The 26,107-nt window shown below is 37.5% G+C and overlaps 2 protein-coding genes and 1 long non-coding RNA gene across 5 annotated transcripts in view; all 3 read right to left on the bottom strand.

Annotated features, from left to right (window-relative positions):
* LOC107550315 (ubiquitin carboxyl-terminal hydrolase 31-like) overlaps positions 1 to 5,214 on the bottom strand; it is a 35,973-nt gene extending 30,759 nt beyond the window's left edge. For all 3 annotated transcript variants that reach the window (XM_016231588.1, XM_016231589.1, XM_016231590.1), the window contains exons 1-2: positions 3,611 to 5,214; positions 1,234 to 1,371 (exon numbers count right to left, since the gene is read on the bottom strand). In XM_016231588.1, the coding sequence (XP_016087074.1) occupies positions 1,234 to 1,371; positions 3,611 to 4,138 (666 nt within the window). In that variant the 5' untranslated portion in view covers positions 4,139 to 5,214. The remainder of the gene's footprint in view (positions 1 to 1,233; positions 1,372 to 3,610) is intronic.
* Positions 5,215 to 13,822: 8,608 nt separating this feature from the next.
* Positions 13,823 to 16,572, bottom strand: LOC107550317 (uncharacterized). The gene is made up of 2 exons (XR_001604648.1): positions 14,862 to 16,572; positions 13,823 to 14,495 (listed from the first exon to the last, which is right to left on the bottom strand). It is a non-coding gene; the product is annotated as an uncharacterized lncRNA (long non-coding RNA).
* Positions 16,573 to 20,865: 4,293 nt separating this feature from the next.
* Positions 20,866 to 24,854, bottom strand: LOC107550304 (BTB/POZ domain-containing protein KCTD5-like). Its single transcript, XM_016231572.1, has 5 exons — positions 24,378 to 24,854; positions 22,371 to 22,479; positions 22,109 to 22,200; positions 20,958 to 21,128; positions 20,866 to 20,886 (listed from the first exon to the last, which is right to left on the bottom strand). Exons 1-5 carry the CDS (start codon positions 24,597 to 24,599, stop codon positions 20,866 to 20,868), a joined length of 615 nt encoding a protein of 204 aa, XP_016087058.1. The 5' UTR covers positions 24,600 to 24,854.
* Positions 24,855 to 26,107: the final 1,253 nt, after the last annotated feature.

Here is a 26,107-nt window from a genome sequence, read left to right as displayed (position 1 = left end):
GGGAAAGTCAGACCTCGCGTTCGCGGGACAGCACTGGCGAAATCTTCCAACTGAACCATAGTTAAGGTTTATCCAAAAAAGGCGCTAGGTTTGTCAGTATGAATTTTCTATGAAACAAAGCCACTAAAAGGGTCTGAAAGTTGCTAAATCTAGTGCTAAATTCGCGCTCGTGTGTGTGAGACGCGGGAGCTGATGGCAGGGGGCGGTGGATATTTGTGGCGGTCAATGTGGATATTGTGGATGAGTTCTTCTGTGTCATCACGTTCTATTAGTTCTACAGCTTCAGTTTCTGAACTTTCACGCTTAGTAACACATACAGCTGTTCCCTCACCACAGTGCAACAGTGTGGCATTCCGAACGTTGTTTAAGCGACATACTTTTGCGGTATTTTAAAAAGTAATATCATAACAAAAATAAACACCGGTATTCGGTATGAACTGGTATACCGCCCAGCACTACTATCTACACAATCCAAGCGTACAGAAGAACTGCTGACAGAAGTCAGATTAAAGGTGAATATGATTATGCTGCACCGTAAGGTAGAGCTTGAGTCAATAAATAAAACCCTGATATACTGCCGTGACAGTGTAAGTGATTAATAATTTGAGAGACTGGCATTCTTCTATAAGTTTAAGATTCCAGCTAAGCATCTGGCTCTTCAGAGCAGCGCAGTCTGTCAGCCAGGAAACTGTCAGCCTCGTGCTTCTCGGCACAAACTCCAAGAAACCACAAAGTACATCTAAATCAGTCGGACAAGCTGAATGACCTCATGAGAGCATGCAAGTGGCCGACCCTGACCAGGACACCACAGGCTGTAAAAAGAAACCGAACGAGCCCTCTTCCAAACAGGCCATAGGATGTGACTTAACGTCCCATGCGTTTGATACAGGGGAGGATTTAAGTGCCCTAAACTCTTCTGTCCTGATCTTTGTCAGACTAATGTCTGATGTGAAACTCCTAGCTGCCATTCCAGGGCAGAATGGCTCTATAAATCCAGCCACGTTTGGCTCTTCTCCCGTTTTGCTATTTAAACGATTGAAATCCCAAGTTTTTATGGAGCTGCTGATACAAATGCCATTCTGTGCAACCTCTGTAAACAGCTAGAGTGGTTAACGGTCTCCTAATTCAGCTGACCTTAAGAGGTGAACGTACTGTGTGACATCCTTAGACCAAACAGCCAAACATTCGGTCATTAAACCCAACTGTGTCCGTTCACTGAGATATCAGCCATACCTTTATAGAGGCTCTGATGTTAGGGTGTACAAGATGGTTGAGGTCTTCATGGACACGGTCGAGTAGCCAGAGAAGGAACTCCTGGGCATCGTGTTGGGCATTTCCCCGATACTGCATGGCACTCCTGGACACAGCATTCTACCACAACGCACACAGGGTATTAGTCAATTTTTGAACAATTCGACATGAATGTTTCTAATCTACAGAAGCAATTTCAGATATGGAAAACTTCTATTCAGTGTTGACAGCTGTGCTTTTTATGGATTCACTTTTATGTGTTTTTAACCATTTAAAGCCTACTGAATCATATTTGATACATGACTCACTAAGGACTCTAATCTATCAACATGGTCAAACCTTGATGACTGATTAATAGTTCATAATTTTTATTTAGTATATACTTTTAGTATAATTGTCAATATTTCTACCTACGGGTTGTGTCTTTTTGCTGTGAAATCTTTAATGATTTTTAGGAAGTTAATGTAAGAATGAACATTTAAGATTAACATTTATTGGACTGAAGAAACTTAGGTTTGCTTGACATTTTTAAGAAAAATCATTAGGCTTTTGAGTAATGTTTATTTGTGCATTTCTCAATCACAATTGCATTATACTTTTCCCTGCACTTTGATCATGCTACAGAGCTCTGATCATAAAACTAACCCTTACTGGGCGAAATATAGTGATAACTGATATTTATATGCATTTATGTAAGTAGTCTTGTATACTGTTATAAAAATCTCACTAATAAACAAGATATAACTTTTTCTTACTTTTGGGCCATTAAGGCTAAATCACAACATCTGCAACAATTTTTGCTCTGTTTGGGCAAAATTTAGTTGTTTTTTTCCTTAAGCATGAGCTTCATATTATCACTATCTGTGCCATATATATCATACTATGTGTTTTATTACATTAAAAAAAATCAAACGCTATATCAACTTTTTGTTAGATGTTGTGTAAAATTTCAATAAACCATTCCGAAAAGTATGTTTCCAATAAGTTATTCAAACCTCAAGACTACTAATTCCCCGTTATATATCCGATTCTCAGTTCAATGAATCAGCAAGTCATTGACCTGCTCAAACCGATTCATTCCAACTTGTGAACGACTTTTGTGAAGCGGGGATGTTGAATTTCCACCACTCAATGTGAAGGTTGTCAGGTTAGGTAGTTTTCCTGAAAACAAAGATTTTAAATTTATGTTTTGGTAAGTTTTTTTAATCACAAGTGCAGATGGTTTAAATCTAAACCCAACTTTATCCAATGGTGTAATTAGGTGAAACTCTTTAAAATGTGTTAAGAACAAGAAATCCCTTAAGTTGACTTCTCTCTTGGATTTGTTTAATTTCATTTAAAAGCCCTTTTTGTTGTATTTTATTTTTATTTCTGGTTTAGTTTATTTTATTTTGATGCTTTAATTTTTTTGTTCTGTTTTTGGTTATGCTCAACCAAGGCTGAATCAAATTGGTTATATTCTGGAATGTGATTATGTAACTAGCTTGGCTGTAAAGTTGATGCAAGAATCCCCAATCATCTCAAAAGAAACACCAAGACATCCCTAGAGGTGTCACAGAGATGAGTGTAATTTCTCAAGACTCATTTGGGTTAGATAATCTTTCATGCGTGGTTACAGCAGATAGGTAAAATGTGACCCTGGACCTCAAAACCAGTCATAAGAAGAAAAAAAAAGGTGAATAAATAAGCTTCCCATTGATGTACGGTTTGTTAGGATAGGACAATATTTGGCTGAGATACAACTATTTTGAAAATCTGAAATCTGAGGGTGCAAAAAAAATAAATAAATAAATCAAAGTACTGAGAAAATCACCTTTAAAGTTGTCCAAATGAAATTCTTAGCAATGCACATTACTAATCAAAAATTAAGTGTTAATATATTTACGATACAAAATATATTCATGGAACATGATCTTTAATTAATATCCTAATGATTTTTGGCATAAAAAATCAATCAATTTGACGCATACAACAATGTATTGTTGGCTAATGCTACAAATATACCTGTGCTAATTAAGACTGCTTTTGTGCTTCAGGGTCACATATATTCCCAGGTGACGTAACCACACTCCTCCATGTCAACTTACTTTAAAACGTATGTTTCCAAAAAGTTTTTTGGATTTTGGATAAAGAATTCTTTATCTGGCATATCCGATTATCGGTTCAATGAATCAGCGCAACCGATTCATTCCACCTCGTGAAAGACTATTGTGAAGCGGCTAAAGTGATTCACTGAAAAGATCCGACTCAAAAGAATCATCAAAACATCCCTAGAGATGTCATACAATTTCTCAGGACTCGTTTCGGTTAATGTAGATAATCGTTCATGCCTGGTTACAGCAGACAGGCGTGAACTCACTTTGAAGTCGCGGCTGTGCTGCGGCGTGTACTCAAATGTCCACAGGGCTCGGACCAGCCCCGACAGCTGCTCGGTCACCTCTCCTCTGTCCTGACCGCCCTTCCTCTGCACGACCCCGTTGGTCTTGGGCTTCTCGTCGTCCGTCTGGTCGCCTCGGTACTGCTCCAGCGCCAGATACTCGGCGAACAGCTCCGTGTTGCTCAGGCACTGCAGAATAGCGTTCATGAAGCACGTATTGCCGTGGTTCTTCAAACCGGCCACTCCGGGGATTTTGTCCCTGGCAAGAAACCCCCCGCAGTCGCTGTCATCCGACGCGACGGATCCCTTGCCCTCGTTCTTGAAGGCTGTGAATCCCCCATCGTCCTTGTCGCCCTCGGGCGCGTGCAGCTCCGATCCGAAATGAGAAAGCGTGGAGAGAGTCTTCAGGACTCTGCTCATGAAACTCCCCACGGAGCGCACCGAGCCCCGGCGGAAGAGCTTCTTGCTGAAGCCGGACTTCTTCTCTTTGCCCGAAGCTTTGCTGGACATGTTTGGAGCGTTTAGGGCATCCCCTCTCTGGCCGCCGAGAATCTAGCTACAATTGCTAAAGCGCTGTGCAAACGCTGGCTGCTTATTTAGAGCATAAAATCCACTCAAGATCTGGCATGTTGTTACTTCGCAAAGTCACGGAGAGCTAGCTAGCCGGAGGCAGTGCCTCTATTATCCAAGCGTTTGCTTCAGTGACACAATCCGAAGTTGCCTTGAGAAAATGCATTGTGAGACGCGCACGCCTGCCACTTTTTTTCAGATATTAAAACCTGTCAAGTTGGCAGTAACCCGGCTATTAACTAGCAGCCATCTACTCGCTGCGCATCTATAACACACTGTATTATTCGCTCACTGGATGCACCCTCTAAAAACAAACCGTTAGGGTTTGCATGCTGTCTAGAATCCAGTGAAGTGATTTTTTGCTAGCTAGGCCTGCCCTGGCTAACCGTTTGCCATGTCAATGAAATGACGGGCAAGTTTATTTCTACCGGAGACCACCGTATCTAGCACCAGCATCAGAGTCAAACGCGCTTGACCGCGACGCGTGGCGATCAGACGCTGTAGGCATGCAGATCACTGTCATAATACGGGACAGTGGTTAGCTTGCGCTGCTAGTGCGCTAGCCGATGCCGCTACTTCATGCATAATTGAGCGATGCACTGCAACTCCACCCAGGCAATGACGCTCCGCTCCGACCGCTAAATATTATGCATTCGCGCTCAGCCGAGATGCTTCGGCTTGTTTGTCTATTTTATATCCAACAGTCGCAGCGACCGCTGTCCAGCGCGAGACCGACGCTACAGCAGCAGATGCGCGCGAACCAGCGAGAGATCGGCGTGCATCACGTTTTCGCGTGTTCCCGGTTTTCTTCTGGTGTCCGGGGGATTCCGACAGTAATGATAGCGCTGGTGTGAGCGCTTTAGGTCCTAAAATCACTGACACACTGCAGGGCGGCGGTGCGCCCGTGACGTCACAGCCCCGCAGCGGTTTCTGGTAGCTACTGTCCTGGTGTTCATGGATTTGTGGTGTCCTCCTCAACCTTTAGGGAGTCGTAGTGCTTAGATTTCGTACTGAGCAGTGAGCAGTCCACGACAATAACATAAAAAGTGTTTTAAAACAGTTTACTTGAGCGGTTTTGTACCTCCACAGTCCCCAAGTAAGGCTCAAGTTACTGTTCAAATGCGGGGTTTTGCACATCGTGTGTGTGTGTGTGTGAGAGAGAGAGACACAGGGTCACATCACAGTAGAGTCAGCTGTCTTAATCGTGGCTTGTGTACTGCATCATTACTGTGTCTGTTCCCCTTTCGGGCTTGAACTGATGGTAAAACTAATGACGTTATTTCCTGACTTTACATTTATATTGAAAGATGAAGCTGCGATTATGGTAAGGGGCGTTACATTTCCGACGAGTGCTTGCTGTGTTCGGTCAATCACAATGCACTGGGTCAGCTGGCCAATCAGAGCAGACTGCACTTGTCGGAAGGAGGGACTTTGTAGAAAATGAAGCATTTGAGAGAGGCGGGGCATAGAGGACCTACAATAATGTACAGTATTTGAAAAATAATGTGTTTTTTGAACATTAAAGCATGTCAACATGTTCTGTTACACCAAATACACAAAATAATGATCTTTAAAAAAGTATCATATGACCACTTTAAACGAGCATGAAATGTGTTCCTTTCACTCATATTATAGCCTAATATAGCTATCAATTTGTATTATCTTTAATTCTATTAAATTAACTTCAAAAATTAAGAATTATGGGTGAAAAACTGCAACTGGCTAGTAGGGTGGATTAGTGTAATGTGGGACACCTAAGCTTCAGTGCGTTTATCTCTTCTTTTACAACATTAAAGTGAACATGATATGGTGCTGAATTCAAGCAGGGGTGTCAAGTTATTGAAATCACTCGACTTTCTAGAAATGATGTCAGAAATGTGGCCATTAAAGTCATCAAACAGGAAGTACCTCTTGTAAAGTTCACTCAAAGGTCAGTGACAGGATTTAGACAAAATGTATGTTATAAATAAAACAATGTTTTAAATTATTATCAAATTATATGTGTGATGTATTTGTACAACAAATTTTGCAATAATATTGTTAAAATGTGTTAATAATATTTTCTATTTGATACAAACGTTGTTGTCCCACTTTAGAAAAGGATGTTTCAAAAGTGGGACAGCACATTTTGACTAATGTGGGACAGTCTGATATTCTATGTTATTCAATTGATAAAATGTGCATTAAGAAAGTTAAATGCCATACATGTAATTTTGTTAATTTTGGGGCTTATAATGCAGCAATTTTATTTGTTTTAAGATCCAGATTAAAAATGGTGTGACTAGAAGATGATAAGATCTTGGACCGGGATAAGGCCATGACCGGCCAGGACTTCTAATTTCTGTTATGGAGTGTTTTACCATTACAATTTGCTCAACACATGCTTTTGAAAATACATGTTCCATATTCTTACCATGTGCAGAGTATAGAAGTGTAATAACAGTTTTATAGGCATTCCATGTTCCAAAGTTTGTATCTTTTTAAAATCATTTATGAAATTATTTTGCTATCTTAATTTAGTCCAATTTTATATTTTTGACTTCATTATATATTTATTATTATTGTTGCTGCTAGAAATCTGACATTTTTTTAAATAAATTCCTTTAAATAGTATAAGATTTCTGTGTTATATAGTTGTAGTTAGCATTACACATATGAACATATAGGGTACTAGGTTTTTAGACAAACTGATGAAGACAGCAAACACAACACTTTGTAAAAAAATTAACTATTTCTAACACAAAACATAGTGTCCCAGATTTGAGCACGCACTGTCCCACATTACAAAATTCACAAATTCTTAAAGGGATACTCCACCCCAAAATGAAAAAATTGTCATTAATCACTTACCCCCATGTCGTTCCAAACCCGTAAGCTTCGTTCGTCTTTGGAACACAATTTAAAATATTTTGGCTTGTGACTGTTCCATTGACTGCCAAGTAAATTACACTACGCTCTTCTGTGTCAGCTGCGACACACGGATGCGCTGTTTTCTTTCAAACCAAAGCGTAAATACACGTAGAAAATGTATCCTTGTGTCGCGGCTGACACAGAAGAGCGTACGCTGCTTGCATTCAGCGGATATTCTCCAAAATAGCGCTACGGTGATGCGGAGAGACACAGAGGAGACGAATTGTTGAATAAAGTCGTTATTTTTGTTTTCTTCACGTACAAAAAGTATTCTCATCGTTTCATAACGTTACGGTTGAACCACTGATGGCAGATGGACTATTCTGACGATGGCTTTCATACTTTTCTGGACCTTGACTGTGTAATTTATTTGGCAGTCAATGTGACAGTCACAAGCTTCCCGGTTTTTACAACACTTTGTTTAAATTGTGTTCCGAAGACGAACGAAGCTTTTACGGGTTTGGAACGACATGGGGGTAAGTGATTAATGACAAAATTTTAATTTTGGGCTGGAGTAACCCTTTAAACGATTTGGCACAAGGAGCACTAAAATGTGTGACCTTTCCCCTTTAAGAACAATATCTGAAATGTCTTCTTGATTTAGTTAGGAAACATCTTGGGGATTTCAATATAAGATTTTGATTTATTGTTTTGGCTTCATATGGAAATATGATACACAATTCAAAATTGCAAAAAGTGTCCTACATTACACTAATCCACCCTAAGTAAATCATGTTTATGACTGTGACATAATTAAAGTCTATTTAAAAGACTAAAAAAAAAAAACGCCACAACTTTCATCCATTCTGAGGAGGGCAATCATTAAGAAACTTTGTGGGAAAGATTTAACATTAAATACAATTTCCTTCAAAGATTATTTTTGCTTTGCAGCAAAGATTGGAGAAGACAATGAAAGGACTGAGGACACTAAATGTGAAGACTGTTATCCATGTGAGAGGCTCTGAAATCTTTTTTTGTTTATTTATTTATTAATAAAAGGGTATGCTATTTATACTAAAGCATTATGTTCTTGCTCGCCCTTGGTCAATAAGACAAAGGTCTGCCAAGAATTGTGGCAATCCAATGTCTCTAAGATGCTTGAGGAAACCTTCCTGCAAAGTTACAGTATTGTGAAAAGTTCTACTTGTGTAAAAATGCTGTAAAAAAAAAAAAGTGAGTATGCTTTCAAAAATTATTTATCAATTAACTTCTAGTAACTAAATTAAATCAACATTTGGTGTGAGCATCCTTTGCGTTTAAAGCCGCTTTTGTCGTAGGTGCACTTGGGCAGAGTTTAGTTTGCAGGTAGGTCTTAAGCATCTTGGAGACGTTGCCACAGTTCTTCTGGATTGGGTCTGTCTCAGTTTGTTCTGTTTCTTCATGTATTCCAGACAGACTGGATGATGATCAGATCAGATCTCTGTGTGGAGCACTGGCTGTTGTCAGACAAAAATCTCACTGGATTATTACAATTAATGGCAAAATTAATGTTTGGAAAGCAAAAGATAGAAATAAATGACTTTTATGACTCCTTTTTTTTTGGGTGAAAATACTAGTGTCTCAAGACTTTTGCACAGTAGCCTATGCGTGTATATATAATTAGATTAACATACTATGTTTCCATCACCCTGTTTTTATGCGCATTTTGAAGTATCGCATCAGAAACGAGTGATGGAAACGGCAAATTTCGATTAAAAATCCCTTAATTCGCAAAAAAAGTTTTTACGGTCGCTTGAGGTGGTTTTTGACTTGTGCGAAAAAGGGTTAATGCGAATAAAAGGAGATGGAAACGCATTTGCCGAGGAAATTCCTCCATGCGCATCAAAAAAGTCATGTGACTGCGCTATGGGACGGCAAAACCTAACCAGTGGACCATTCTCGTTCCTCAGTATCTGAAATGGTATGGTCATTTTGAAATGTCCGAGCAAAGTCTGTCATCAGTGTATTTCTGTATAATTGCCTCCCAGAACTGTTACACGACTGCGTTCCAAAACAGCAACATCCACCTCTGAAAGCAATGACCGCATTTATTTAGTTTCGTCTGCTCGCTCTGAGGCGCAAGCAATTTATTATATAGGCCTATGAAAATTATTATATTCAAGGGTTTCTCCTACTTTTCATAGTGATATATAGCCTATACCAGGAAGTGACGATTTTGTTCTCTTTGACTTGTTGGGTGGAAACGGTGCTTATTCGCAAATGTTTTAGCCTATGTGATATTTTAATTTTGCGCATAATTTAAATTCGCAATTTAAGTCGCTATTAAGACTATCTCTCTCTCTCTCTCTCTCTCTCTCTGTCTGTGTCTGTCTATCTCTGTCTGCCTGTCTGTCTGTCTGTCTGTCTGTATATCTCTCTGTCTGTCTGTCTATCTATCTGTCTGTCTATCTATCTATCTATCTGTCTGTCTGTCTATCTATCTATCTGTCTGTCTGTCTATCTCTCTGTCTGTCTGTCTATCTCTCTGTCTGTGTCTGTCTGTCTGTCTGTCTGTCTGTCTGTCTGTCTATCTATCTATCTGTCTGTCTATCTCTCTGTCTGTCTACATCTCTCTCTCTCTCTGTCTGTCTGTCTATCTCTCTGTCTGTCTGTCTATCTCTGTCTCTCTGACTATATCTCTCTCTCTCTCTGTCTATCTATCTCTCTGTCTGTCTGTCTGTCTGTCTGTCTGTCTGTCTGTCTGTCTCTCTGTCTGTCTGTCTGTCTGTCTATCTGTCTGTCTATCTATCTGTCTATCTGTCTGTCTGTATGTCTGTCTATCTATCTGTCTGTCTATCAAATTCAAATGAGCTTTATTGGCATGACTTGCACAGTATTGCCAAAGCATTGTCCATTACATGAATAAACAATTATATAAGACATAAACAAAACAACAATAGATATGTAAAATAATTAAGTAAATAAGTACATGTGTACTTTTTTCCCCCACAAACAAGACACAAGAAAAATATTAAAGACATTGTTTAAAAAAAAAAAAAACTTTGCACAACAGTACAACATGTAAGAAATGCTCTTGCTTCAGTTTTGTCCACTGGCTGACAGTCTTAGTTTGTGACAGGCTGATACATATCTTGCTGCTGTTGGGATCATTTTGTAATCTTCCCCTAAAATGTGACTTATTTTTTCTGTATTTGGTAATGCCATAAAATGTGCTTTAATTAGTTTGAATTTGGGGAAATATGCAGCTCTAATGTTGTGATAGTAATCCCAGTGCAGTAAGAAATGTTCCTCTGTTTCCAGCTCTTTCTGCGAGCACAGTGAACACAGTCTCTGTTCTCGCGGCTGCCATCTCTGTCTGTGTCGTCCTCTCTCTATAGCCATACAGTGATCACTCAGTCTGTATTTTGTCAGTGTCTTTCTTAATTTGTGATCTTTTACACAGCTCAGATATTCTGCTGGTTTCTAGTCTCTTTTCAGGTGTAAATACAGCTCCATCTTCTTTTGTAATTTAGTGGCATCTTTCCAATAGGCAATGTAATTTTGTTTTTTTTGGGCAACTGTGTGATTTGTTTGGGCCGGATTGTGCTGTGCTGGTTGGGTGTAGTTTGAGCACCAGCTGTAAAAGGGCCCTCTTCTGCAGGTTCTGCTCCTGCCACTGCAGGGCTTCAGTCTGGTAAGAGCTCGGATCACTGCGTTTCAGGTGCTGGTGGAATTTCAGAGCTCTCTTTTGAATATTAATTAATAATGTGTATTGTCCTAATTCAGCTCTGCACGCGTTGTTTGGGGTTGCTCTGTTAACTTTTAAGATGCTTTTACAGATTTGGGTATGCATAATTTCAATTTCTTTCAAATTTTGGGTTTTTAGGGGTCCCCATATCTCACTGCCATAAAGAGCGATTGGTTCGATTATTGCTTTTAGGATTTTTAGCCAGGTTTGAATTGGAATTTCATACTGAATTGTATTTTTGATCACGTAGAAGACTCAGTGCCTTTGCTTTCAGTTCTTTCACAGCCAGATTGAAGTTCCCTGTTGAGCTGATTTTTAGTCCCAGATAGGTGTATTCATGGGTGGGTTGAAGGACCTGGTTTTCCGCTCTGAAAGTGTATTTATTTTCCTTACACCTGGGTCTCTTTTGAAAAATCATTAGATTCATTTTAAGAGCCCATGTTTGACTGAATGTCTCCATGATGTCTAGGAGCTGTTGTAGTCCCTCTATTGTTTTTGACAGAATGACTAAATCATCTGCAAAGAGGAGACATTTGATTTCTTATTCAGTTAGGGTTGGGCCGGGGGCAGTCGAATTGTTTAATTATTTGGCTAATTCATTTATATAAATGTTAAACAGAGTGTGGCTCAAAGGGCAGCCTTGTCTATCTATGTTGTCTTTCTATCTCTCCCTCTCTCTCTCTCTCTGTCTGTCTGTCTATCTCTCTGTCTGTCTATATATCTCTCTGTCTGTCATTTGTAACATGTAGACTGATGTTGATAATTAGATTTAAATATTTATATACTTTTTCAAAATTATAAATTTATATTTCTGGAATTTCAAATACATGTAGAAGAGTACTGAGTGTGAACCATCAAGCATTGGTTTTGGCCTGCCTCCACGGCTGATCCAGTTGTTACACATTCAAGGTCATTTGACTGAGGTCTGGTGTAACATGAGAGCAGCATCTCTATCTGGCAGAAAGCTCTCTGCTCTTCCCCTGCAGCCCATCCATCCTGCATAACACTCCATCTACACACAAAACTCTTCTCTTCTGCATGGAAATAAAGAATAGCTGGGATGCTCAATATAGGACACATTTTAAAAATGCATGACCTTTAATGACTGTTCATTTATATCTTTATTGCTTTCTTCCCCTGTGGATTGTGATAATTCTGTGGATTCTCAAAGCACCACGTAACGTACGTCATCCCAGATCAGAAGCAGAAAATTACTCCTTTATTTCAAAGGCAAGTCGTTTATCGCCTTTTCATGTGAACGACATGAGATAAATGAATACAGTTCTCATGAAAAAGACATATGTTATGTTAGCGCATTCAGAATGCTATCTCATGAGGGAAAGCTTTCTTTGCAAACAAAAGCCTTGTTTTTCTTACATACCTGGCTTTGAATCAGGCTAAGATGCAACAGGGCTGTCCTGTTTGGGCAAATTCTCAGTAATAATGCTTAGCTCCCCAACAAATCTATCACTTCAGACGTTTAGGCCAGTCGAAATCTGAGCTTGGTGCAGGTTGTACGGAGGGATTGGCTGGCTTGTTGCTAAGTCAAAGTGCAGTAACTCATCGGAGGGACAGGGCATTCCCATACTGCTGAATAGAGCACGCACCCCGTTAAGCAGAGACACATACACAAGTGCGTGTCGCAGCTTGTTGAAATATCATGGGAAATTGCACAAGTGCACCTGCAACAGGCTCCCTGGATATGCATGAGCAGAATGTTTTGTGCAATCAAAAACATAGAAAAAGACACTACAAATTAGAATCAGTTCAGCGTAATGAGCGTAATTCAGTGTTTGTTATGCATGAGTATTTGTAAGTGATTTAACATTGTACATTTTATGTTTGTTTTTTTACAAAATAAGGCTTGGGACCCCCAGGGGGCCACAAGGTGTTCCATGGGGGGGTTAAATAAGTTTAAAACTTACTGAATTTGGCTTTGTTGTTGTTTTAGAATACCTTCTAAAGACTGGTTATAAATCATGCCATTAATTTGGACCACATAAACACATTTCATTACACCAAACACACAAAATAATGTTCTTTTTAGCAACATCATATGACCCCTTTAATACAAAATAATAAAAAAAAAAAAATATTGGGAAAAAAAAAAAAAAGCACTTTTACTTTGCATTCAAGAATTAACAAAAATATTTATAATGTAAATATTTATATTCACAAATAAAATTCACATATACATACTGTATATACATATGTATATGAAATATATTTGATGTATACATCAATAATATTACAGTGAAATATTATTGCAATAAAATAGTTTTCCATTTTAATATATTTTAAAATGTAATTTATTCCTGTGATTTCAAAACTGAATTTTCAGCATCATTACTCCAGTCCTCAGTGTCACATGATCCTTCAGAAATCATTCTAAGATGCTAATTAAGACATATTTATTATAATCATATATGTTGACATTTTTGTGGAAACCGTGATACACATTCAAAAGTTTGGGGGGAAACAAATTGAATTAGTATTTTTATTCAGCAGGGTCACAATAAGGCTAAAAAAAGAGGCTAATCTAAATATTTAATCTGAGAAAGTTTATTTTCCTCAAATTTAAGGGCAATTTATTAAACTGATCAAAATTACATATTAAAATACAAATAGAAAATAATTTATCTTTTTGAAATATATTTTTGATTAAATAAATGCAGCCTTGGTGAGAATAAGAGACTTTTTTCAAAAACATCTTAAAAGTTTTTTTACCGCTTAAAACTTTGGAATATTTTTTTTTTATTCTTTACAGATTAAAATATATGACTGCTTTTATATTTTAATCATATTTTGGCATCAAAAAAAAAAAAAAAAGGAAAACAGCTGGTTTAGGATCAAAGTTCTCACAATTGTTCCAACCCCGAAATGCCTAAAAATGCCCTCTGCTGTGCTAGTAGTGTAACTACAGCTAAAGACACTTGAATTACACATTTCTTTGCATTCAGCCTGATTTAAAAATGCAGAAAGGGTGAATATCAGTATATTTCAACAAGAAAGAAAAGAAAGAAAAAAAAAAAAAAAACAGAAAAACGTTTCAGAATTCAAAAGTGTTTATTTAGTTTGACCAGGTTCTAGCATTACCATCATATACATTTTCCCCAGTCGTAACTTGCAATTACATATATAATATACTATGTGAATACACAAATTGTAAGCATAAAAAAAAATACAAATACAAAAACATGTTATAGGATAATAATAACTATAGGAACAGCAGTGACAAAGTGGAGCAAAAGACAATTCAGTCTGCTTTTGCCCGTTTTCAAAATACATTTTGCAGATTGCACGCTTTAAATGGAGAGAGAAAAAAATCTGAGGTGAGATACCAGCCTCAGAGAAGAAGAAAAAAAAAAAACGAACTCACCGGGGCCCAAGAAACAAGTTTAAGTAAACGGGCAACTGAAATGTAGACCGTGGCTGACAAAGTCCAGCAGACATAAAGACAAGTGAGCTCGGTGCATCAGTGCGCGCATCCTACTATCTCCACCAAGATTTTGGAGGCAGGATGTAAAAAAAAAAAAGCGAGTTTAAGGGCTGCAGCGCCCTACACAGTGATGACCATCACTCTCCAGTGTCACGGCCTGGACGATGGGTGTTTTCAGTGCGCTGTCTGGAGCCTCGGAGGCCATAACAGAGGCACGTTTCACCACGAGACACTGACTCGGTGAGCAAGCAACTTAACACTCCGCCGAGACGAAGCCAAACCTCCTCTCTAGCTGCGAACTCACCGGGGCCCAAGAAACAAGTTTAAGTAAACGGGCAACTGAAATGTAGACCGTGGCTGACAAAGTCCAGCAGACATAAAGACAAGTGAGCTCGGTGCATCAGTGCGCGCATCCTACTATCTCCACCAAGATTTTGGAGGCAGGACGTAAAAAAAAAAAAAAGCGAGTTTAAGGGCTGCAGCGCCCTACACAGTGATGACCATCACTCTCCAGTGTCACGGCCTGGACGATGGGTGTTTTCAGTGCGCTGTCTGGAGCCTCGGAGGCCATAACAGAGGCACGTTTCACCACGAGACACTGACTCGGTGAGCAAGCAACTTAACACTCCGCCGAGACGAAGCCAAACCTCCTCTCTAGCTGCTAAGACACAAGGTTGACGTTAACTAACTAGGTAACAGAGAGGATATGTAAACATACAGGTCTTGAAACCAAACTAGAATGTGGTGTCACATAGTCAAGGTAAGTAAACGTGTAGTATTATTGTTTATAAAACACTAGCCATGTAAACTTCGCCTCGATCAGGCAATATTACGAGATCGGATGAATCTCTGCAAAAAATTATAGCTTGTATACCACTAGTAAAAGCCCTTTGTGTGTGTGTGAGAGAGGATTAGGAAAAATGACATGCACTGAATATGATGCTCTTTAGTCTATATACACGATGTCAAATAGATATGCTTGAAGCCTAGCAAAGTGATGTGTAATTTCCCTGACCACAATTCCAAATGAAATTCAGATAGTGTGTAGGTTCATTAAAGGCAACATTGTCGAAATGTTTTTAAATAAACTACAGGATTATGTATATTTGGAATCAACTTTCAAATAGTTGAACCGAAGCAAATCAAGAACTGCAGTGTTAAACTATGTAGGTATGAATTTTTTTTTCCACTCTTCTAGAAGTGCCCGTTCTGTCTCCATCTCTTACCAAAGTGTCAATAAAATAAGCCCTACAACGCCACTAATTAACAGTCGCCGTCATGTAAATAAAGCGTTGTTCGAAACGGTACTGCCAAAACAAATCAGCTTCGCCTTAATTCTCCAACTAAACCAAATCTAGCTCTGTCACAAAGTCAACAGCGTTAGGTGTTTTTCACCCCCAAAAACGTTTAAAATAGTTCCAGTTTATCCAAAATCCAAGTGGAATGAATGTGGGGATGGAAGACAAACTTGTTCTGTTCTGTTTTTAACCAACTCAAGGCAGCAACAGTAAAACCTCACAAAACGTGAGGAAACTTCGAGGCAAACTGTTACAGATGTTCTTTCACCCTTCTGGTATAAAAACGAACACTATGCGAGTCAAAAAAAATCGAATCAAATCATAATCCCATCTGTTCTTACAAACACGCTGAAATAAAAATCCACCGTCCCTCACCTTTCAACGTTACATACAATCCACCTTAATAATGTAGTAATCTTTTACTTTTTTTAAAAACTCCACTCTCTTAATTATAATTTTAAACTCTCTGGCATAATATACAGTTTTAAGTTGTTGGTTTTTTTTTTGTCCATTTTACCAAAATTGCTCACTGGTCCACAAATGACATGATAAACATATTTTGTGAAAGTCGATAAGAGACCCTGAGTAGACATGATTGGAGCAGGCGTGATTGAGGCCCTCTTTGCTCAGCTTACTAATGATATGCATATTCCTACCTTTCAAACCAAACGATTCAGATAGATCCGCCGATGTCAAGAAACAACAGTCCGGTGTAACTGTGCAGGCACAAACAAGTGTCAATTAATCTAAAACAAAACAGAACATCCATTCCAAATAGGTTGTCATTCCGCTTGACAATTCTCTCTCGATGTGATATGGTGCGTGTTGTTTTGCCCGAAGATATAAAACACAGTTGTTTCACATTCGAGAGCCTTGTTCTTGAAGAATCTGCAAGAGAGGAACAACTGTTAATGGATGGATTGGATGATGAAAGTGAGCATGTCTAAATAAAACAGGGAAAGCCATTAAATATTCAATATATGATTTAAAATCCATCACGAAAATAAGGGACAGCTCACTTCCAACAGTGAATTCCCTTAAATGTTGACAAACACCTCCATGTTTTACATATAATTTCTTTAAAAAGTGTAAATATGGCTGTACATCACTATGCACGGTTTAAAAATATCAATATAATAAATCTTTTAAAAAATCATTCATTTAAATATTAATGTAAACAAACATTTAAAACAAAATATAATGAAATGTATATAAAATACTTTTTTTATATATATATCTGTTAAGTGTCATGATACCATTATAATTTCTATTCATTTTTAAATTAGTTTTTATCATTTCTGTTTTAATTTTAATTCAAGTTCAAGTTTTAGGAATGTATTTGAATTTTTTTTTTTTTAAATGTCTATATAGCTTTTATTCATTTTATGTATGTTATATAGTTATTTTAGTAGATCAAGTTAACCAAAATTAAAAAGTAATGATGCCAGATGGTTTCAGATGAGTTAAACATTTTGGTTAACTATAATAAACCTAAATCAAAAATATTCAATACAAACTAAATATTATAGTTAACTAAAAAGTGTGGTTAAAAAAATAAAAAAAATAAACACATTTGGCATGGTAAAGAAGAATCAAACATCTTTGATTTAGGTTTATTATTTGGCATTATTACTTTTAAAAAGTAATTGTTGTAAACTTTTAATAAAACTAATTCTAACACAATTTAAAACAACTTAAAGAGATAGTTCACCACAGTTGGTGGTTGCCATTGACTTCCGTAGTATTTTTTTTTCCTACTATGGAAGTCAATGGCAACCACCAACTGTTTGATTACCAGCAATCTTCAAAATATCTTCTTTTGTGTTCAACATAAGAAAGCAACTCATACAGGTTTGGAACGACATGAGGGTGAGTAAACGACAGAAATTTCATTTTTGGGTGAACTATCCCTTTAATCTTATTTTATTTCAGCTACAGTTAACAACATCTACAACATGTCTTAATAATATATATTGCATTAAATTAAATCTCTTTATGTTGTAAGAAACCGTGTGGAAAAGAAGCCTTGAAGAATTTTACTTATTGCTGTAAACATTTTTGGCTAATGGCAGTTTGATCGAAAAAGAAAATGTAACATTAAGGCATGTTTGCAGAGCAAATAAATATAAAAAAGTACACTAAACATCTTTAAAAATCTGAAAACTTTTGCCCATAATCACCCAGCCCTAAACGTGAGGCCTTTGCTTCTTTGTACAAGCGTTTGTGAGGCCCTCACAGGAAGCGTACAACAATGCCTTGGTGATACCATCCCAACATGTTTATTACTTTGCATAACCCCTGTTGACCTGATACAGCATTACACTCTCACAGAGCTACTGAAACAGAGCCGAATGAAGCCATAGATTATTCTCAGAAGCTAAACATGTGGCTGCAGCATCTGATGGGGAAGCATTAAATATTGAGCAGGTTTCCCTTCATTACCTGGGATCAGAAAGCGGACTAGATGAGCTGAGGATATAATTGTGGGGCTTTCTAATAGGCACGAGTACAGGCAGACAGCATGCGTCAAATTGAGCATTAGCAACAGAGATTGCTAGCAACAACGAGCGAGTGCCACTGCCTTCAGCATTCAGCAGAGACCTACTTATCAGCTTAAGTGATATGTAAATGATGCCTCACCAAGAAATACTGGAGAAAAAAAAACTATTTCCACTTCCTCAGTTTGCACGGCATGCAGAGAAACAAAACACTCAGGCATGAACACATTTGATCATATATATATATATATATATATATACACACACACACTGTATATACACACATACATACACACACACACACACACACATATATGAATATTATTTCTGCTAATTTGATTATGCTGAATTACAAATTTATATTATATCACAAAGCAAAAAATGCAATTTGAAAGTCACTTGTTTATCTTTTCATGTAAAGAAACAAACTCTAATCATGACAACATGAGTGTTTGCTTGAGGTGGGAAAAAGGGGGGGAAAGATGACTTGTCAATAACTGTGTCGCATTGAGCAATATTACGGAAAAAGTCAAGTGGGCAAGCGAGATGAAGAAAATCAGTAAAACCCATCTTTTGTTTAGACCCTGAACAGGAGCATCAACATCTCAGGAAGGCGATCATTGACTCTACTCGAGTACTGATGCTACGGTCTCTTCAGTTTCTAGTTAGTGATTAGACTGAGCCACTAGACTCTCCCTTAGATGCTTCACTCACCACAGGCTGTTGAACCCCAGACACTTCCTCACACCTGCCACTGACTACAGATGAACTCACTTGAGCACCTAACCGCCCACCGCACCACAAATTACAGCTTGTCCCTCAAACACCCCAAGCGTAAAAGCTTCACTTTGTTTCTGTGCCTTACCCTTCCACCACACGAGCATGAATATGCAAAAATAAAGGCAAACACTATTTAGCATGCTAGTCAAATGAAAAGCAAACTTCCAAAAAGAAAAACTTCCGCTGCTCCTAGATGCCCTTAGATATCATCGATCTCAAATGCTAAAGATTTCAGACTGCACCCTCAAGGCAAACATCACATTTATCAAAACAAATATCACATATCACTATACTAACATGATATACACTTTTTTGCAATGTTCACGGATACGTTGTTTACGTTCAGATCAAAGTGTAAACAACTTATCCGTGTACGGTGCTGCTGACATAGAGAACGTTGTTTACGTATGTGATACTCTCCAAAATGGCACTATAGGAGACAAATGGTTGAATTAAGTTATTTTTGTTTTCTTTGCACACAAAAAATATTCTCGTAGCTTCGTATTATTTTGATGATGTCCTTGTTACGTTTCTGAGCCTTGATCGTGGCAGGATCCTTGCTGTCTGCGGGAGGGTCAGAGAGCTCTCGGAATGCATCAAAAATATCAAAATTTTTGTTCTGAAGATGAACAAAGGTCTTACGGGTTTGGAACAACACGAGGGCGAGTAATTAATGACAGAATTTTCATTTTTGGGTGAACTATCCCTTTAAATTGTGGACATGAATTAAGGACACATTAAGGTCAAAGCAAACGATCTAACAATTTAAAAATAATCAACTTATTATGTATTCACTTTTTAACGCCATGCCAGCATCAAGGCTAATAATCAACTTATGATAGATGATAACATGTAATGTTGATGGAAACAACAACCCAACACTATCTATTGCAAATTTCTACGCACAGCGTTTTTAAAAGGTACATTTACAGGGAATGCCTGGCATTCTGTCACCTTACTGCTGCCCACATAAGGCAACACATCAGTACGAGCCAAAAGCAGGTCAGGAGTGCACACACACCTCACTCCCTGCACCGGGGAAACCCCTCCTATACTGCACGCTTCATAGATTGACTAATGCCATCTCCACACCACATGAAGACAGCAAACTTCCCCACTCGCCACAGACTTTGCTTTGAATCTTCAAATTGGATGGGTGTCATTGTATATAAACCTGAGCTGGTTTAGTTCACATGTTTTGGGAGAAAGAAAAAGCACACTGAACACAAAGTGTTTTGCAAACTGGTGTAAGCGTAGTAAAATTAACATCCCCACATTTGAATCAGTAAGTAACTTCTAACCACTGAAAGCAGCAGAAGCAACCATTTAAACCGCTGGCTTTAGACGTCCAAACCATCATATTTAAAGAACAGCATATTACTCAAAGTTGATACACCCTGTCTACAACAGACACAACTGATGACCACAACAGCTGGAGTCAGTCCACACTAGAAGCTGCAAGCTATTGCACAATGTTCACTAACTCAAACCAATCCGCTGTAAGCTCAAATAAATGAATGATTACTTATATATACACAACTAAGCTGCAACAACTGATAAATGGCTGGTTTTATAATTAGAAAATATTTCATCCAAAAAAAAGTGAATTTAGGCATCACAACATTTTAATGTACAATATTAAAAATATTAAAATTAAATTGAGATTTGAGATGACATTTTACAGGTGTCATCAAGTGTTATTAAATGTTAAGTGTTTGTGTGTTTTTTGGGGGGGGGGGGTATTCTTATGATTAATGAGGCCGCATTTATATAATCGAAAATTCAGGATAACCGTAATATTGCTAATAATAGAAAACTGTTCTCTATTGTAATATCTTTTAAAATGTAATTTATTCCTGTGATTTCAAAGCTGAATTTTCAGCATCATTACTCCAGTCTTCAGTGTCACATGATCTTCAGAAATCATGCTAATATGCTGATTTGCTGCTCAAGAAACATTTTATCATCAACACTGCTAAAATCAGTTGCACTTTCTGTAGAAACAGTGATATTGATAGTATTGCCCTTTAAAAAAATAAATATAGTTTTTCTGTAATTTTATAACTGCAAATATCTTAGTGACCCCGAGCCTTGGACTGTAGAATATTTAATCTATAGTATAAAAAAATAAAAAGTGTGTAATATCAGCCAGTAACCAATATTGTACCGGTATATTGTGCATCCCCAAATAAAACTCTAGTTTTCCTAAAAAGCTGAAACAAGAGAGTAATCCTCTAATCACCTGTTCAAACTTCCAGCCATCTGACATGGTGGAGACCATCTGTGTCAGTTCCTCCTCCTGACACTGCAGGACTCTGTAGACGTGCTTCACAGGGAGCTGAAGAAAGAGGAAACGCATGAGAAGACAGAAAAATACTATATGAAGAGGCAAGGCAAACCTTTTCTTGCTTTTTTTTTGTCAGTGCTCTGATTTAACTGTAAAATGACTGCCATTCCTGCAGATCCACAAACGTCATCAGATTAAGCTGAGAAGGCAGATTTCAGAGGACACATTTGTCACGGGATACTGCAAGAACATTTTGAAAGGACCTGGAAGTGCTGTGGAAGATGAACCTATGCAAAAGAAAGGTCTGCAGAATCACCCAAGTTACATATATTTCTGACTGATTAACATGTTTGAAATCATGGGCCTCATTTATGAAACATGAACAGAACAAATGTGTAAATAATCTGTTTAATAAATAAAGTCTTTCATATTTATGGGTGACACCATTAAAAATTTAGTTTTTTTTTTTTTTTCACTTAAGGCTTTTTATTTTAAATCATTTGAACACTTTAAAATATCTTCTTTTTTTTTTTTTTTGTGACCAATCTGGAATCTGAGGGTGCAAAAAAAATCTCCTTTAAAGTTGTCCAAATGATGTCCTTAGCAATGCATATTACTAATAAAAAATTAAGTTTTAATATATTTATAGTAGGAAATTGACTAAATATCTTCATGAAACATGATCTTTACTTAATATCCTAATGATTTTGGGCATAAAAGAAAAACTGATCATTTTGACCCAAACAATGTTTTTTGGCTATTGCTAAAAACATACCCCAGCGACTTATGATTGGTTTTGTGCTCCAGGGTCACATTTATGAGTTAGTTTCATGTTTCCAATGAGCACAAGTAGATATACAGTACACTTTTATACCCCTGCAGCACAACCCTTTTTCTATATTTTAAGGATTTACATACAATTTTTCTAATAATATACTTAAAATTTTGTTAGATATGTGAAGTAGCATAACAATCGTAAAATAAATAAAAAAAGAAATCAAAATTACATTCAAGTTCCCAATTTGACGTACCTGCGCCGTCTTACAATCCATCTCCCTGATTTTGTCTTTGACCAGTTTAATCAATGAAGTGATATTGTAGAATTCAGCCTCTTCCAGCACGCCTGGCGGATGAAACAGATGAAATATTGAATCAAAAACCACATATCATACACAAAACGGCTTAATGTCACAAACAAGTTTCAGCTGAATTTAGCTGCCAGTGAGAAAACAGAAGAAACCTAACAGCATGTTCAGACATATCTTACAGTTCTTGATGGCATTCCCATCATACCTTCCTCTGCTAGGCCTCGGTTCAGCACCAGCTTTCCATGTCTCAGATAGTTGAGCACCGGACCAAAATAAGTGGGATCGCGGTCTATCAAATAAGCACCCGTTTCATCCTGGATGAGGAAAGAGCATTGTTAGTACCGCAAGACTCGTCTCCAAAGGATTTCAGCATAATAGACATCATTTATTAAAATGTGGGTTATTAAATCAGGCTTAGCAGCTCACCAGATAGTTTGTTTAGATCAGTATCAGTACTGAAGAGTGTCTGTTAAGACAACGTGTGGCTGACATTTAACATACATGCTGCAGAGCCCATAGGGACGCTGATCCACCTCCAGCACAACATCATTACCACGGATCAATACTCAGGTCGGAAAAGTGAGCTTTATTCCACAATGTTTACGCTCAAACTAAAGTAACTGGCAAGTGAAACTTTACAGTTCAATCACGCAACGAAAACTTCTTTAACTGTAAGAAATATTTTTGACTGTAAGAAATTCGGTGTCTTTTTAGCGGCTTTCAACTGTCGTTGCCCTAATAAATGATGCATACTGACCTTTAAAAGTTTAAAAGCATCCAGGCAACCCTATTACTTCTTCTGTCACAAAGAAGAAACTAGACGAGTTATTAAAAAGACCAATATACTTGTTTGACATGATAAATAATCAAACCCGGTGCATAACATATATTAGCACTAATTAAACCAGTTTAATCAGTTGCCAATTCTATTCTGGATCAGTTCCTCCCAAGTATAGCGAGTTTTAAGTATTAAAATAGTTATTTATTCATAGAGTTATTCACATCATTATTCAGTTAGTTATTTTCCATTTTGCTGGCAATTTTAAACAAATTTAATATAGGAATGAAAACCTTAAATATGTAAACTAATTTAAAAAATGACAAAAACATAAACTTGTATGATTTCCCTACTGTAAACTCACCATTGTTTTTTTATCGTTTACTCCAGATAAACACTAGCAAAAGTATTTTATTGTTTAATAGGATAATTAATATTAAATAGGGTTGCAAAAACGTGGAAAATTTCCAGCAAGTTTCAGAAGCTTTCCAGAATTGTTTGGAATCTTCCAGGGATTTTTGGAAAGCGTCCAGAAACGTAACCCTAGATATAGATAGATATAGAACCCTAATATTAATACAGTTCATATTTTAACTGGTTTAGAACACCATTTTAACACAACAGTTAATATATCTTAGGTTTATTCAGATAAACAGTAGTACAACTACTTTATATTTCGGTAACACTTCACATAAGATAGCATAGCATTAGACAATGTGTTTGATATTATGAACTACCAATGAGCATTTAATAATCTTGGTTAATTGTCAAACATACATTATTTTGAATTGTTAGCTAATGTGAAAATATACAATTGTTCATATAAATATACAATAAATGCTGTAAAAGTATTGATCATTATTAGTTCCTAATGCTTTTAGACAGTCGTGTGAAGGGTTACCAATACGTAAAGAGTTTAATCAGATAATAGCTAGTCACTTAGTTTCGAGGTTTCCAGCCAGACAGACGGTTACTAACAAAGACTAGTAAGGGGTTACTTGGACAAGCATTAGTAGTTTGTAATACTTGTGGTTTAGCGAGAACACCACTAGTATCAAGTTCTTCAGTTAGCACTTGACAAGTAACGTAATAAAACATTATAGACGAGGTGTTCTCGTATTGCAACATTACAGGCTTAAGCGAACTGATGCTATTTAAAATATACTGCAAACGACCTCTTTAACTAGATCTGACTTTACTTGGCTAACAAGCTAACGCTGCATCAAGTGTTATCGGTTAGGCTAAGCTAGTAAGCGGAGCTCCATTCACTGTAACTTTACCAGCTAGCCGTCTAGCTACAATATGAAAATATAGCGAAATGTAACACTACAGACCCGTCATTTTGAGTTTTTCCAGGTTAGCCGAACTGTTTAAAGCCCAGATAAGCGAAGTGGCGGCTAATGTTTATTGTCATGCTAGCGGTATGATAAATACCTTGTCAGAGTCGAGGTCGGGGTCGGCCTGGCACAGGCGGTACAGGAAAGACTTCGGGTCTCTGCACAGCGTTTGTCTCGTCGTGAGAAAGTACGTGCCGCCGACGTTCAGACGAACCCATCTGGACGAGCCGCTTGCAGACGGCTGCAGTCTCTCTCCGGGAGAAAGAGCGGGACACCTGCGAGCGCTCGAGCCGCTCGGGTCAGGGCTCTTCTCCGCCATCCCTCCTCTGCTCTCCCGTTGCCTTCACTGGTGATGGAACTGAGCGAGAGCAGGAAGTGTGCGGAGTTTGAGAGCCGCTGTGCCCTCCCATCCAAGCCAAACACACCGGCTGTGACTCCAAACACACAGTGCTGACTATCCAGACCGCACACTTTTGGCACCCAAGAACGCTGCGCGCGCAGGGATGCCCAAGAGTTCTGCCTAGATAGGCAGCTCGGTAAGCTTTGACACACACAACCATGAATGTGTTTTTTTTGTTTGTTTTTTGTTTTTTATTCAAACTGTTAGGACTTTTTATACCCTACAGGAATTTTCTTTTTTCTTTTCCTTTTTTCCCCTCAAACTTCTTTTTTTAGTTCTAAGAAATTATGTAATTAAAAAAGCAGAAGTGGGCTGACAAGGACGTCATTGAAAAATCATGCTTTGGTAGATCTTAAAAATGTGACCCTGGACCACAAAACCATAAGTCATAAGTCGCTGGGGTATATTTTTAGCAATAGCCAAAAATACATTGTATGGGTCAAAATTATCGATTTTTCTTTTAAGCCAAAAATCATTAGGATATTAAGTAAAGATCATGTTCCTTGAAGATATTTTGTAAATTTCCTACTGTAAATATATCAAAACTTCATTTTTGATTAGTAGTATGCATTGCTAAGAACTTCCTTAGGACAACATTAAAGGCAATTTTCTCAATATTTTGATAATTTTTTTTGTTTGTTTGTTTTTTTTTGCACCCTCAGATTCCAGATTTTCAAATAGTTGTATCTCGGCCAAATATTGTTGTATCCTAACAAACCATACATCAATGGAATGTTTATATTTCCAGCTCGCAGATGATGAATAAATGTCAATTTCCAAAAACTGACCCGTATGACTGGTTTTGTGATGCTTTGGTAGATCTTAAAAATGTGACCCTGGACCACAAAACCATAAGTCATAAGTCGCTGGGGTATATTTTTAGCAATAGCCAAAAATACATTGTATGGGTCAAAATTATCGATTTTTCTTTTAAGCCAAAAATCATTAGGATATTAAGTAAAGATCATGTTCCTTGAAGATATTTTGTAAATTTCCTACTGTAAATATATCAAAACTTCATTTTTGATTAGTGATATGCATTGCTAAGAACTTCCTTAGGACAACATTAAAGGCAATTTTCTCAATATTTTGATAATTTTTTTTGTTTGTTTGTTTTTTTTGCACCCTCAGATTCCAGATTTTCAAATAGTTGTATCTCGGCCAAATATTGTTGTATCCTAACAAACCATACATCAATGGAAAGTTTATATTTCCAGCTCGCAGATGATGAATAAATGTCAATTTCCAAAAACTGACCCGTATGACTGGTTTTGTAGTCCATGGTCACATATAACAAAGTGATTATAACATAGCTTAAAAGTTGAAATGTTGAGACAAAAAGTGAATTATGACAGATAAAAAGTCAGTTATGAGATAAAAAGTCATACTTATAAAATACTATGAGATAAAAGATCAAATATGACAAC

Source organism: Sinocyclocheilus grahami, unplaced genomic scaffold (genome assembly GCF_001515645.1).
Source record: "Sinocyclocheilus grahami isolate Dianchi unplaced genomic scaffold, SAMN03320097.WGS_v1.1 scaffold395.1, whole genome shotgun sequence".
Taxonomy (NCBI): Eukaryota; Metazoa; Chordata; class Actinopteri; order Cypriniformes; family Cyprinidae; genus Sinocyclocheilus; species Sinocyclocheilus grahami.
This window is presented reverse-complemented; position numbering and strand designations above follow the sequence as displayed.

Excerpts from the sequence above, each read along its gene's own strand:
- LOC107550304 (XM_016231572.1), bottom strand. The coding sequence starts at position 24,599 with ATGGCGGAGAAGAGCCCTGACCCGAGCGGCTCGAGCGCTCGCAGGTGT. Across the intron at positions 22,480-24,377 it reads CCGACCTCGACTCTGACAAG|GATGAAACGGGTGCTTATTT; the intron begins GTATTTATCATA and ends TTCCTCATCCAG. Across the intron at positions 20,887-20,957 it reads TGGGGATGCACAATATACCG|TCCAAGGCTCGGGGTCACTA; the intron begins GTACAATATTGG and ends AATATTCTACAG.